Source organism: Phoca vitulina, unplaced genomic scaffold, assembly GCF_004348235.1.
Source record: "Phoca vitulina isolate PV1807 unplaced genomic scaffold, GSC_HSeal_1.0 scaffold6, whole genome shotgun sequence".
In the NCBI taxonomy this organism is placed as follows: domain Eukaryota; kingdom Metazoa; phylum Chordata; class Mammalia; order Carnivora; family Phocidae; genus Phoca; species Phoca vitulina.
The window spans coordinates 52,123,667-52,138,650 of record NW_022589709.1 but is presented as its reverse complement, the minus strand read 5'-3'; the positions used below and the strand labels follow the sequence as shown (position 1 = coordinate 52,138,650).

The following is a 14,984-nucleotide window of genomic DNA, read 5'->3' as shown; positions in this document are numbered from 1 at the left end:
AGGCTCTTCTGTATAAACAGAATCATTCTATTACCCAGCGGTGGAAACAGGAGGTATTTTGTCAGTGGCTGTGGGATGGATCTCACGTCTGTCTAGTTTAGGGAACAGCCCAGTACCTTCTGCAGAACACCACAGGGGCTGTGGGCAGTGGCAGCTTAGCCAGTGGCCTCCCTTTTCGTGAGGTCTCGGCAGCTGCTCAGCTAGACCCCTCTGGGCTGCCACACTGGCTCTGTGATGCTACCATCCCTGGCTGTGAGAGCTGCATGGCTTCCTAAAGTTTACATCCCAGGGGAAAAGATGATAGTGGTGTCCCTCTTCCTGGGTCTCCTCCTTTTGTATGTGACATACCCTTCTTGGCAGCTTTACCCCCTCCTCCATTTATCCCCCGTTTTCAAATACATACCTTTGGTTGAAGTTAAAAACCCTCTGCCCCTCTCAGCTCCATTGACTATGTTTTACAACCTATCCATCTCTTCTTTTTCAGTACCTATTTACTGCCTCAAACATACATTCTATTGAAACTGCTGATTTTAGGGTGGTGGTGGGGGGGCTGTGTTCTTAGGCTTATAAGCCAGTGGGGCTAAGCTGGAATCTAGCTTATTAGCACAGCTGCTAGACTAATACAACAATGTCACAGTAGTTCCAGAATCCAACTCTGGAGGAAGAAAAGCACAACAGAACTGAAGAGGGAGAGTTGAGGGGCTGGTATAATTAAGGTCAGAAATTAGAACCCCGAAGTAGGTTTTGAATGTTGACTGAAGGGAGGAGAGAGAAGTTCCTTAGAAGGTAACTTGCTTCTGACTGCTGACAGACATGGAGGAAATCCACCTGACTGGGGTGATGGATTCATAGAGGGGACCAAGGCGAGTCAGGCTGGCAAGGCAGACAAGGTGCGGCCAAACTCTTACAAGTAACTTTGATATCAGACTGAAGTCAGGGAGTGTGGACTCTGTTCTAGAGATAACAGCACTGGTAAAACATTTAAAAGCAAGAGGCATTAGGTATTACAGGATAATTTGACAGTGGCAGAGGAAAGAACTGACCGTAGGAGAAAGGCAAAGACATCACTGAGGAGACTCTCTATGCGATTCTCCAGCTTGGAACTCTTCCCCATTCAGCTGCTATTTTATAAACATGGGACTGACTGCCTTCTCCAGTTTGAAGCACAATGCTAGCACTTCCATTTCTTCAGTTTTAAAAACTCGTTATTTCCCCTCCCCATTTCTGACATTGGCATGAGAATTATTTACAAGGAAAAATGACATTAGCAATCGACTTAATTCCACATCCAAACAAAACCAGGCACCAAGCCCCATTGATTTTTCTTAGATGTGTCAAACAGTAATGCTCAAAAAAGCCCTTCAGTGCTGGTAGAATGAATCAACTCCCAACTATTTCACATAGCCTTAGAGGTTTTCCACGAACTGCCTTCTGCCTCTCGTTTTCTCCCTTCCTGGACATACACCTGCACGCAAAACCGTGGACAAGCCAAGTAACTTACAGTTCGGCCCTAAGCCCCCAAATGTTTGCATCTTGTCATTCAGCTCAAAAGACAATACCTAGTAAGTCTGTGGTTGACTAAATAATTCCTGTCATTTGCAGAGTGCTTTATTTATTTTTTTAAAGATTTTACTTATTTATTTGACAGAGAGAGACACAGCGAGAGGGAACACAAGCAGGGGGATTAGAAGAGGGAGAAGCAGGCTTCCCGCAGAGCAGGGAGCCCAATGCGGGGCTCGATCCCAGGACCCTGGGATCATGACCTGAGCCGAAGGCAGACGCCCAATGACTGAGCCACCCAGGCTCCCTGCAGAGTGCTTTAGATTAAGTTTTCAAAAAGTTCTAAATACATTATCTCACTCTTCCCCAAACAACCCTGTGACGTAGGTGATTTTGTATTCCTTCATAGAAAAGAGATTCAGACACTGAAATGACTTGGCAAGATCAAAACTGTTTGAGAGAGCCTGAAAAACTCCGTCTTCCGTCTTCTAAGCCATTCCTTTTTGGTACGTTAAACACATGGTAACCAGAACCTGGTAAGAAATTCACTTAAAAATAACAGAAACTCTACCAGATATTAGGAATGAAAAATGAAAAGTCATAAACCACAAATAATAGCAGTTTTAAATTAAAGTGAATAATTAGACAATTTACCAATTAATTTGGTGCTATCAACATGGACCGAAGTTGGTGGACTTGTTAAAACACAGCAACAACCCATATCCTACCTAACTTGAGAACACAGCTGAGAACCAAGAATCAAAAAAACAACAGAAACACTTCTGCACATCTTAAATGTGGCTAAATATACCATTCAATGCACCTTACTCAAATGCTTCTGATTACAAAGCCTATTTCCTCTTAGATACATTTCTAAGAAGCTTGGTTATGACAAAAACAACATAGGCCAGATGTTCTGTTTATTGTTATATCTCCACTCCTGTAACACTGTGTGGCATGTAGTAGGTGCTCAATAAATATTTGCTCTGGGAATTGTTGCTGAGTGCCGGAGAATTAATGCCATCTATACTGTTTGTACACATGGCTAATATGCCGTGGACGTTGACTATATCCTAATGTAGCTGCTGCACACAGACTCCCCTCTGCCGGACCCCATTCCCGCTCTGGCCTCCCAATTCCAAGGAAGAGTACTATGGAAGAACCACAGCGAACTGACCCGAGGGGGATCTACAGCTTGCTTTAGTTGCTACCTCAGTGGTCATTTGGAGCAGTAGGTGGCTCACACCAACAGTGATAGCTATGTTGGAGGTTGTCCTTGGATTGAAAAATTCAATAAAAACCTCCTTGGGCTGCTTGGTGGTTTTTTGTTTTTGTTTTTTTAATGATAAGAGTTCCCTGTCTTACCCCTCTGAGCTAGAGGACAGGAAGGCAGTTAAGGCATTTAATGATGGTCAAATTTATGCTTTAAGATAAAATTTATACATCTGGTGGGATTTTATGACACATAGGTATTTGGGATTTTTGTGAAGCCAATAGTGAAGTATGTTAAGACCCATATCCCAAAAACGCTAGTCTTCAAGGATGTCAGTTCTTTCTAGTCTGACAAACCCTATACTCTAGATATTAAATACCTAAGGCAGTAAAAATCAGCAGAATCTAATGAAAAGACAAGACTTCGGAGTCACTCAATGGGCCTGGAACCCTTGGCAGCCCCCTGGTCCCTCATGGTAGAATAGGGCTGGCCCCACCATCAACCGGCAGCAGCAGCCCTATAAGGGAAGAAGTTCATTAGAAGGCAGGAATGGTGCATGGTACAGACACTGAATGGAGACGTCCTCATTCAGCACCTCAACAATCAAAAAACCTGGGTAAAAAAATCCTGGCTGGACATCTTTTAGTATGTTTAAAGACTGTTAACATTTGTTCTAGTACTAAACTTGAATTCTGTGGAAGAGAGTGAAGAGGCCAAAAAGTACCTTTATATTTGTTTAAGGCTATCCAAAGTATACAGACATGGAAGGTTCATAGAAAATTTGTTTTAATGGGTAAACAATGCAAATGCTAACAAAATGAGTCCTGTTGTAATCTAGTTCAAACAATGGCAAAATCTAGAAGATGCCATAAAACCAACTCAATCTGAAGTAGCTAGTTAGAACTATACTTATTTGCACGTTATATTTCAGGTCAAGCCTAAGGCAAAAAGTGCCTGTACTTAAGATCACTCTTTAAAAACTACTTACAAGTGTGCCATGAGGACCACATACTATTTGTCAATAAATGTAACACATTAAAAAAAGAAGTCCAATACAACAGCCAGATTTTCTCTCCAGCACCCCACCAGATTAAGTAGTCGGCCTGTGTTTAGAGGTCACGTCCTTTTAAGATGGCATGTATCTTTGAGCACTAGGAGAGAAATATGCTCAGTGCCTTTCAATATAACCCATGGAGGAACTCACTGACTGAGTGAATTGCAAATCCACACTTCCCATCTTGTGGTTGTTCTAGAGCATATATTTCCTAAGTGTTAACAAGTGGAGTTGGCCACATTATTTAAATAAATAAATGAGATGATTTATTTATGGCTAAGTACATGTAGTTGAATTATAAGTGTGCACGGCTGGCACTGTGCTTTCATTTTAGAAATACCCAACTGCATATGGCTTTACTTTTTAGCAATTTGAAAAAATTCTGGACCAGCTTCCTTAGTAAGAAATTCATTTCACACTGTAATCCACTACGCTCATGTGTGTATATATATACATATGTATAAAGACCCACAAAATATGAAATATTCACGTTATGTACTTGATCTATTCCATTCTGTTCTATTTTGTTTAAAAAAAATTTATGTTGGTTTTCTTGATCCCTAACTGGGTTACAATCCAGTTTAAAAACTACTGAAGTCGAGTTATTTTAAGCTCTTAACTACTCAGAATTATGCAGGCAGTATCTTGGGGTTAAGGAAAACAATCAAGCAAATACATTTGTCCATAATATTTTAATACTTTTCCACTTTTAAATACTGGTTTTAATTTTGTGATTGTAACATGGAAGATCCAACTTTATTATTTTTTAAAAACATCATCAGGATCATAAAGCTATTATAGAATAGTTATACTCTACACACTCCCAAGGTACTTTAAAATGATTATGTTTTGAGTTTGTAGATGAACAATGACAGTATTCCAAATACACTGTCTGTACAACTTGGACTAAATACTGGTGAAAGTGTTTAACTGGACAAAAAACTGATAAGCTTAAAGATAACCAGCACAATTTCACAAGAGAACCAGCTCAGCCCAACTAAAATTTTAATAGCAGCTGACACTGATGTTTGTACAGGGGTACAAATTAGCCAATGAAACTGAACAAGAGGAAAACCTGTTGCTCCTTTCCCTTATTTTGTATTCTTACGCCTCTCTCCCAGCCATCCCCTCCTTAGTCTGGCTGTCTTTGTGGCAATCCCAAACCAAGAGCTGCTGTGATCAAAATTAGGAGTCCTCATTTCCAAGCGAAACACTGTGCTCTCTTGTCCTGTACAGTGGGCACTCAGGGACAAACCCATCATTACCAATATTTTTCAAGTTTCTATCACAGTACAAAAGAGTGAGTAGAAAAGAGAGTAAAAGGGTATTTTGTTTTGTTTGGGGAAGAGAAGAAATTACTGTGTTTGGGAAAACATCATGTCCATTCAGACAATGACTAGGAATTAGTCATACAGATATAATCCTAGAGGGTCTGAATATTTTTTAAAACGGCTAGTACCTCTCCAAATTTTGACCTCTTTAAAACTCTTTTCGTATTCCCCAACTGATTTCTAAATCTGATCGGATGGGATTAAACTCTAGTGAAGTACCTGTACACTTATCTAAAGGTAAACATGTCTTTTTCTTCTTTTTTTAATACAAGTATTTTTAGTGTAATCATTTCATTTACAGAATTGCAAAAGTGTATCATTAACATTTAGTGCAAATGCAACTAAAGGTAATTATAGACACTGCTTTGTAAGCTTTCCATATCTTTGTAAAATGAAGCTATCCAATTTAGTCATGAAAAAGTTACTTGTCCGTGTTCATGAGAGTTACCAGACATGGCAAACAGAGAAACATTTATAGTGGGCATAGAGAATTTTTTTGAAGATTCCCATCAGCGGCTATGGTGAATAAACCCTCCCCCCCAACCCTCCCATATCCCATCCCAAACCCACAGCTGATTGTAAAATAAAATACACATTTGAGGTATAAACTTTTCTTTTTTAAACATCACAATATAAAATGTTAACTGGTGATGTAGTAAACTCATATGATAATTTGTCTTATTTGCCTTACTAGCATTACCACCATATAGGCACTTTTCCACACAGTCAAATTATGAACAGCGTTTTTCTGTAATAAGGCATATTCCATGCACATCATTTAGAGAAAGGTAAATTAAAAAATAGAAAAGATTTATGGAGCATGAAATCTGCGTGCATGTAATATAAGCATATGTTTTATATGTATTATTTCTCTCTGTACAGAATAATAAATACCACTATATCTGATGCAAGTAATTCACTTCCAGGATTGTGCATATTAAGTGATCAGACTAATCCCATCATTAAATTATCACCTTGCATTCATCATTAAGACTCCATTACCATGTATGAAATATATACAGGACATGTTCCAAGTGACATGACTTTCTGCTTTACAAAATGGGTCTGATTTCTGTGTTTCTACAGAGATGAACAAATCAGCAAAGCATCTAAAAATGCCTCTGACATATGTAAGCACATTTGTGTATAAACACAATGAAGATTTTGAAGTGGGCAGTCATTTCTACTTCAGTGAGTCCCATTCCTTGCCTCAACTCCATGCTTCAAGGTTTTTCAGAGGCCTAAAACTAAAGAAGGTATTTTACATTTAAGTTCTTACAGCAACTAAAGGAAGAATTTCAGTTTGAATCACATGGAATCCTTTACTGCTTTGCTGAAAATTCTGAGCAAGAGGCAAAGAGGAGCACTGCTCACGTTTTCTATGCACATCTTGCAACAAAGCCTTTAAATGGACCCAAATTAGAAGAGCTAACATGCCTGTTACGAATACCAGAGACACTGAATCAAATGTCAAACCCAGACAGCCTGATTTACCTTAATGAGAAATACCGTGTATCTTCTAACAAATTTCAAGAAAACATGAGCTTGTTTTATCCTTACCATTGTACCAGAAAGCAGTTTATACCCACAAGATTTGTATGTTTCTGTTTGGAGGCAGGCAGAACCAATTGAGGAATTACCAAATTGTGTTTGTAAACAAACTGAAAAAAAATCTGTAGCACACAGTACACAACTAAAAATACAATAGAAATAGAAAGATACCTGGGGGAAAAAATAAAGCTTTTCACTCTTTCTCCATCAGAACCAAGGTTCTTCATAGGAGTAAGACTATAGAAAAGGCAAAATCACAGGTTACTGACAGCCCTCAGTTATTAAGAGACACTAGGTAACAACATGAATCATTATAGAAATCAGCAGCAATGAATTCTATGATTATACAAAGCAAAAAAGTCAAAAAATTCTGAACACAGATTTAACCATAGGCCTGAAAAAAGAGCCCCATCCAGGTATGTGGTGCACAGAAAACACATGCCCCATGTGCATTCAACTTTTGTGCTTTTCTTTTGTGCACAAAACCTGATACAAATGAGGATCTTAGGCCGGACCATAGTAAATTAAAAATTCTGAAAAAGTTTCCAAAAATTAAAGCATCAATTCCTAATTGTGATTCAAAGTTGATTTTTTTCTCTTCTAGGAGCAAGCAAATAAAAATATAGCCATATACATGTAATTTTACATGTATTTATAGTTATATGCTGAGCGAGGAGATCTAACAGGAGACAGCTAGTGTTAGATGTTCACCTTTGCTATTGCAGTATTTCTTCATTTTTGTACACAAGGCCAGGGTGTTGGGCCACAGACAAGGCTATAGATCCTATGTTCCAGCTTAGAGCATTCAATTTTGTTTTTTATTTTTTCCTCCAACATGGAATGTCACACAGCCTTGCTTCAGTCACTGCAGGAAAGAAAACAAGTAAAAAATTAAGCAATATATTATTACTAACAGCTGCAAGACTACCCAAACAGGTTCCTCCTACCCTCTGAATTCATGGAATGCATAGCTCTCTATTAGAAATTTATGCTTTAAAGATTTCCACCTTTAAAAATACAAACTTATTAACCTTACATATTTAAAACTTATCTCATCAGCAAGGAATAGAAGGCCTAAGGAATATTTTGAAAGCTAGAAAAAAAAAAAAAAAGGAAATACGCCAAAGATAAATAAGCAAAGAGGGAATCAATCAGAAGTCTCTGGATTTGTAGCCCCCAATCCAGCATTTCTTTCTTCTTAGCCTTCAATAAAAATTATGCTATACAATACCATTTATCAAGAATTTACAAGTTTTGGGTGCCTGGGTGGCTTAGTTGTTTAAGCGACTGCCTTCGGCTCAGGTCATGATCCTGGAGTCCCGGCATCGAGTCCCGCATCAGGCTCCCTGCTCAGTGGGGAGTCTGCTTCTCCCTGACTCTCCCCCCTCTCATGCTCTCTATCATTATCTCTCTCTCAAAAAAAAAAAAAAAACTTAAAAAAAAAGAATTTACAAGTTTTATTTAAGCTCTGGGAAAAAGGTCTGTCTTATCTTAAACAAACATACTCAGACATTGTCACATAAGTTTTAGAGTTCTGACTATGAGGGGCGCCTGGGTGGCTTAGTTGGTTAAGCGTCTCTCAATTTCGGCTCACGTCGTGATCTTGGGGTACTGAGATCAAGCCCTGCATTGGGCTCTGCACTGAGCATGGAGCCTGCTTAAGATTCTCTCTCTCCCCCCCCCACCCCCACTCTATGTTAGGATCCACTTCATACATACATCTTCCCAAACATTGTGAAACAAATACTACTATAGGTAAACAAAGATTTTTCACCATGTGTTAAGGTTTGAATTTGGTTCTTTGTCAGAAAGCTCAACTGGATTCAAGGCCAGAGCTAACTTTTGGCCAGTGAATCTTTTCAGGTCTCTCTTTACATACACTCACATTCACCCCAAAACAATGCTTCCTCCTTCCTCTGAGATGAATTTCAAGCCCCTCCCCTCCAGGTCCTGTGTGCATATGTATGCGTGTGCACACACAGACACACACTCACACAGTCAATAAAACAATGCTCCAAATCCAACAGTTCTGAGGCAAATATTGTTAAGACTATTAGCATGTATTTTTCAAATTCTTAAGAAAATTCTTCTTTTCGAACACAGTTGAGAGCATGTTCTAGTTGTAACTGCATTTTCATTTCTTTTGCTTAATACACAGTTATATTTTCTGCCCTGCTTATCAGCAACGCTCAGGGTAGAGGTGAAGAAGAGAGAAAGCAGATTACAGCTGCACACTTGGTCTTGATTAGAGCAAACAGCATTCTTTAGCCATCTTAAGGCTGTGGGGAGAGACATCCAGCTAAGTCAGGTGACAAGCCTGCTGCCATCACGTGGCATCGCGTTTCTGGTTTATTTGAGATAACAGTGCAGAGACAAAACCAGCACATTTCATGTCCAGATCTAGCCGTAACAATTCTAAAGTACAAGATATTCTAAAAACTGCCAGCACATTTATGCAGTGCACTTATGCTTGAAGAAAGAGTCTCTCAAAGCTTAGGCTGTATCCCAAAACACTAAGCATTCAGATAAGACCAGAATCTGTTTAACATTTTCAGGTAAGCTTTTTCCTGGGAAAAGCTAAGTCTCTGCGACATCACTGCCACAACTCTTGTGTTAGTATATGACAATAAATTTAGTCTTTGAGGTTTTTTTTTCCTTTAAGAAAGGCATACCAAAAACAGCATCAGAAATCAGAATTAGTTAAAAATATCAGTCATTATATAATTATTGAATGTATCACTTTTATCTAAAGAAAGTGACTCAAGAATATACATTTCTCAGCCAATAACTTAATACTCAATATAGGAGAGAATGAGAGGACATTCATAAATACTTGTGACTTATGAGTTATACTTTGGTAATCTCTATCAAAAATTTAAATGTTAACACATACTGAGAGTTCACAGCAACAGAATTATACAAATTGTTCTCAAACGGACCAAGAAATGTTCAAACTGAAGAGAAATACAACAAAAACTACACTGAGAGAGTATTTTTTACCTACCAAGGTGGAACAATCCAAGTTCTATTTCATACACCGAATGAGAGGGTCCAGGGAAATAGGCACTCCAATACGCTATTGCTGGTGAGACAGTAAGTTACTACAACCTCTATAGGGGGTGATACCTAAATTATAAATGCACAAACCCCCTAGAGGTGCTGGCAGTGTCATATCTAGTAATTTATCCCACATATCAACTTGCAAGTGGATATAATTATAACACCGTTCTAGCAAAAACTGGGAACAACCTCAATGTCTAGTAGTGGTTAGATAAATTATGTGCATCCGTATGCTGGGATACTGTGTAGCCGCAAAAAAATAAGGAGGGAGGTCCATAGTGTTATGCAAAGACCTTTAAAGTAAAGCAAGTGCAAAAACAAGATGCAGAACAGCGTGTTTTCTTAAACAACAACAAAAAAGTGTATGTGTGGGAGGAATACACGTGTATTTGCTTGTTCAGGCATAAAAAATTCTCTGAAAACATACTCAAGAAACTAGTAGTATCAGTTTTGCTCTTCTCTTTGGGGCTGGAGGGAGGGCAAAACTGGGTGAGTAGGGGACAAGGGATAAATGTCACTGTTTATCTTTTCAGACTATGAACCATGTTAACATAGCTCAGGTCATTATCCCAGGGTCTTGGGATCGAGTCCCGCATTGGGCTCCCTGCTCAGTGGGGAGTCTGCTCCTCCCTCTCCCCCTCCCCCCGTGCTTGCGCATGCTCTCTCTCTCTCTCTCTCTCCCCCAAATAAATAAATAAAATCTTTATTAAAAATAATAATAAGCATGATCCCAGGGTCCTGGGATTGAGCCCCGCCTCGGGCTCCCTGCTCCCTCTCCCACTCCCCCTGCTTGTGTTCCTCTCTCGCTGTGTCTCTGTCAAAAAAATAAATAAAATCTTTAAAAATAATAATAATAATAAACATTCCAGCTCTTTGTGCAAAGACGTTCAGCGCATATTTGGCAGTCAAAATATGGAACCGATCCAGACATTAATGTGGGACTGGCTAATATATTCTGCAACATTCATATAACAGATTTTAAAGGAATGAGATAGTTTTATATGTCTCATATCTTTATATGCAGTAACAGTCAAGATATATTGTTAGGTAGAAAAAGCAAGCTGCAAACAGTAAGTATAGAATAAACACATTTTAAAAAAATAATAATATACGTCACTCACAACATACATACAAAAGTATGGAAGAATAAACAACGAACCTAAAGTAATTTCTGGGAAGGGAAAAATATGGGGAATTTGTCCTTCTGGAATTCTATGGCTCCATAATGTTAAAATCTCTTTGCATAAGCAGATACTATCTAACATAAGCATGAAAAAAACACATTTTAAAGGCCAAAACTACTACAACTTTGTCTGGGAACATCATAAAATACAGAAACTACTTCCAACAATTAACTAAATTTTAATATCTGCAAGGTTATATTAAAGTTTTTAAAAAAGGATAATATATATCTTCCAGTACCTGTTAATACTAGAATAAAATGGGTTTTCCCGCAGTTTTTTCTTGGACGTAAGAAGTAAAACGTTTTAGAAACTTTGGATACTCTCGCTTTGCCACTGCCCTTAACACTGAGGCTGGTGCCCATCCTCCAGGGTTCACTGCAAGATAAAGGAAAACTAAAACCTGTTAAGATACAATTCTCCAAATGTATGTGAAGCACTCATTTTGTTCCTTTGCTTTTAAAAAATTTCTCATGTTGGAATAGTTAACATCTCTTAAAGTCCTGACCTGACCATTAAATCCTTCATGCTACCACCAGACAAGAACACACAGCAAATAAGAAAGCATTTATTACCTGGCTAAAATGTTCCTGGCTCCCTAAATTATATGCAAATATTAATATAGCAACATTTTAGGTTATGTTAGATTTGTCAAACTCTACTATAATCAAACTGTCTCTTTAAATGTAGTAGCAGTTATGTCCCTGTATAAAAGAAGATTTGAGGATTTGATTAAAGGGACTCCAGTGACTCTTGCAGGTCGGAAATGGATGTAGTAAGAAACCTAAGCAGGCAATGATTCAGAAAACAAAAAAGCCTGACAATGAGAAAAAGAACTGTTAATTTCCTTAATCATTATTGCTTATACTCCCAGTTATACATATATTTTATTAGACAAATATATAATAAGATGGTTCTTAAAGCCAAGCATATGTGAAAGTGATCTAGAGATGAAATATTAAAATTTATCTACCCAGCCCCAGTCTCAGAAATTCTGATAGAGTAGTTCCGGGGTGAAATTCAGACATGGGTATTTTCAAGTTTCCTGATAATTTTGATACACATCTCTCCAAATTAAAAATCATTAATCTAAATGATAAAAAAACTAAAAAGACATTTAGATCATAGTAAGAAGATCAAGGGGCGCCTGGCTGGCTCCGTTAGAAGAGCATGTGACTCTTGATCTCGGGGTTGTGAGTTTGAGCCCCATGTTGGGTGTAGAGATTACTAAAAATAATAGTAAAGGGGTGCCTGGGTGGCTCAGTTGTTAAGCGTCTGCCTTCGGCTCAGGTCATGATCCCAGGGTCCTAGGATCAAGCCCCACATCGGGCTCCCTGCTCGGTGGGAGGCCTGCTTCTCCCTCTCCCACTCCCCCTGCTTGTGTTCCCTCTCTTGCTGTGTTTCTCTCTGTCAAATAAATGAATAAAATCTTTAAAAAAAAAAATAGTAAAAAAAAAAGAAAAGAAGAAGGAAAAAGAAAATCTGTATGACCAAGTTGCAAAAAGAACCCCCAGATACATACCATTAGCTACATATGTAATCTTGCATAGGATATTGTCCCTGCTGATCTCCTGGTTCCCCTCTGGTGGGCTTACCAAGGTCTGACAAATCATAGCAATATTTATCTTGGCACGGACACATCGATTGTTCAGCTGCCAAAACAAATAACAGAAACGAAACATCAGTATAGGAGATGCCTAGTATTTTATAATCCCTACTGGTCTAATAGTACATTAGGTTATCCAAAACCACAGCTCATCACCAACCTCTCCAACCAAATCTTATAAGTACCAATAGCTAACACATGCCAAGCTGCTATGACAGCAGGAATAATTTTCTCTCCTCTTAAGTAGTAGATGGACCTAAACCGAGGTAGAAACCCAGAGGTTTTGCTAGCAGTTGATCATGGCTTGAGAGAGAACTGTGGAAGCAGCCTTCCACTATCTACCTCTTCAGTTCTGTGTCATCTAACCTCAGGAGGAAAGGAAAACAGCCCCTGCCGGGTGTTCACAGCCATCACTGATGCCCTTGGGTAAAACACGGGCTATACTGTTCCAAGGAGCCAATCGGACATAAAACAAAATCTAAGAAATGTGTGTCGTATGTGCTTATCTCTCTTGTTCTGCACTGTTTAGCTTTATACTGTACGACTATACACATTTATACAAGTGCACTTACAGGAGCACTGTCATGATCCACAGAAAAATTACACACTATCCAGGTTTCAGGGTCATTTTCAGTCAAGGCTGGGATCTTTCGAATGGCAGAAAGATATAATACATCTCGCTGAGAAGCAGGCCACACTCTCTGTGGAAGAAGTAAAATATCTTTTGAAAATATAAACCACTTTTAAATTCATATGTAATATGGAACTAACAGAGAAACAAATGTAAAACCAATAAATATCTTAGGCAAAGGTAAAATCTGTCAAATTTTAAATGGAAAGCATCTGAAAGTACTCAGCCAAGAATTATGAACAATGAATTAATGGCTTTGCAGAATAATAGCATCAAAGGAATAATCTATTTTTAAAAATTTTTTAAACTGTGTATGTTTATATGTATATATGTTATAAATGTATACATATGTTTATATGTAACAAAATTTTTGCCATTTAAAGCATTTTTAAGTGTACAATTCAGTGACATTACATTCATAATATTATGTAAACATCACCACTATTTCCAAAATTTTTTATCATCCCGAATAGAAACTTTGTACTCAGCAAACAATTAATTCCCCATTTCCCCCTCCCCAAGTCCCTGGTAATGTTCTGCTTCTAAGTACAGTATTAAACCTCTGTTTAAAGTGTTCAGAGACTTAAAAGCTAAGATTTCAGTGTAAGAAGACTGCTCCTTTTTATACCACAATCACATCTGAAGAATACCAAATCAATTAGATTGAATCTTTCAACTTTATGGTATGTAAGGAAACATATCATGTTGAAATGATATGGCAACAAGGTCTATGAAAAGTGAGACTATGTACTTTTAATGAGAGAAAATATGGGCAATGCCTTTCCTAATTGTTGAGTATAATAAATAGCCAACAACAGTGTCAATACAACACAAATCATTCGGAAAGTGAAATGGTTCATATTTTAAAGATGCTAAATTTCAAAAATAGAAGAAAGCAGGCTGAGCAAATCTATATGAAGCCAATAATAAAGGAAAATTTGGCTGTGTTAGAACTAATGAATGCAAATCCACAAGGATGACAGTAAGATGAAAATTTAAAGAATGAGAATGACTTAAGTATCAGGAGAAAAGTAGCCCTCTTTAAGATGAGATTATAAAATAAGCCAAATTTAAAGGGAAAGTTGTATAGCATTACTGAATTTTGTTGAAAAAAAATTATGCCAGGACAATTTGTTTGAATTATTCAAACACTTATAACTCTAACTTAAATTTTATTACATTTAAGTGACATTATTTTAATAGTTTTTAGCTTTATTTTTCAAAAAGTGATCGTAATACAACCTATATAAATCCTTTTTGATGGTTTTTTATGAAATGAAATACTGCCAGCAGATTGTTTTCCAAGATCAATTATCTTCAGATTGTAAGATTCTTCTGACTCTAAATTATTGGTGATTTCTATTCATTCTAAATTATAAGGCAATTAATTGGTATTTTTAACATTTATTGAATTTTAAGTTTCCCTTAGACTCCCCAAATCTGTACGCTGAAGCAGAATCTTCATTGTTACACACTTCTTTTTTAATTGAAGCAAAGTTGACCTATAATTTATTTTTTATACATTTCTTGAGCAGCTACCATGTAAAATCAAGCCCAGCTCAAAATCATTACATACAAGATGCCTCCCATGACAAAACTGAGTTCAAGAAATACAGAACCCACAATATTGTCATATATTCAGCTCAATTAAAAAGCTTTAAATAAAGAAGAGAAAAATGAAGTACCTACTGAATTATTGTATTTCTTATATAACCTACAATATTACGCTGAATGGATCTTTCCAAAATTATAGTTCCTTTTTAAAATTGAATGTTATATTAGTTTCAGGTGTACAACATATTGAATTTGACAATTTTATACATTACTCAGTGCTCACCACAGTAAGTGTAGTCACCA

General features: G+C 37.5%; 1 protein-coding gene across 2 annotated transcripts in view; it reads right to left on the bottom strand.

The window, feature by feature from the left end:
• Positions 1 to 1,773: 1,773 nt before the first annotated feature.
• Positions 1,774 to 14,984, bottom strand: part of CERT1 (ceramide transporter 1) — a 112,725-nt gene continuing 99,514 nt past the window's right edge. For both annotated transcript variants that reach the window (XM_032404182.1, XM_032404181.1), the window contains 4 exons: positions 13,069 to 13,197; positions 12,413 to 12,542; positions 11,132 to 11,268; positions 1,774 to 7,514 (listed from right to left, as the gene is read on the bottom strand). In XM_032404182.1, coding sequence (XP_032260073.1) covers positions 11,141 to 11,268; positions 12,413 to 12,542; positions 13,069 to 13,197 — 387 coding nt within the window. In that variant the 3' untranslated portion in view covers positions 1,774 to 7,514; positions 11,132 to 11,140. The remainder of the gene's footprint in view (positions 7,515 to 11,131; positions 11,269 to 12,412; positions 12,543 to 13,068; positions 13,198 to 14,984) is intronic.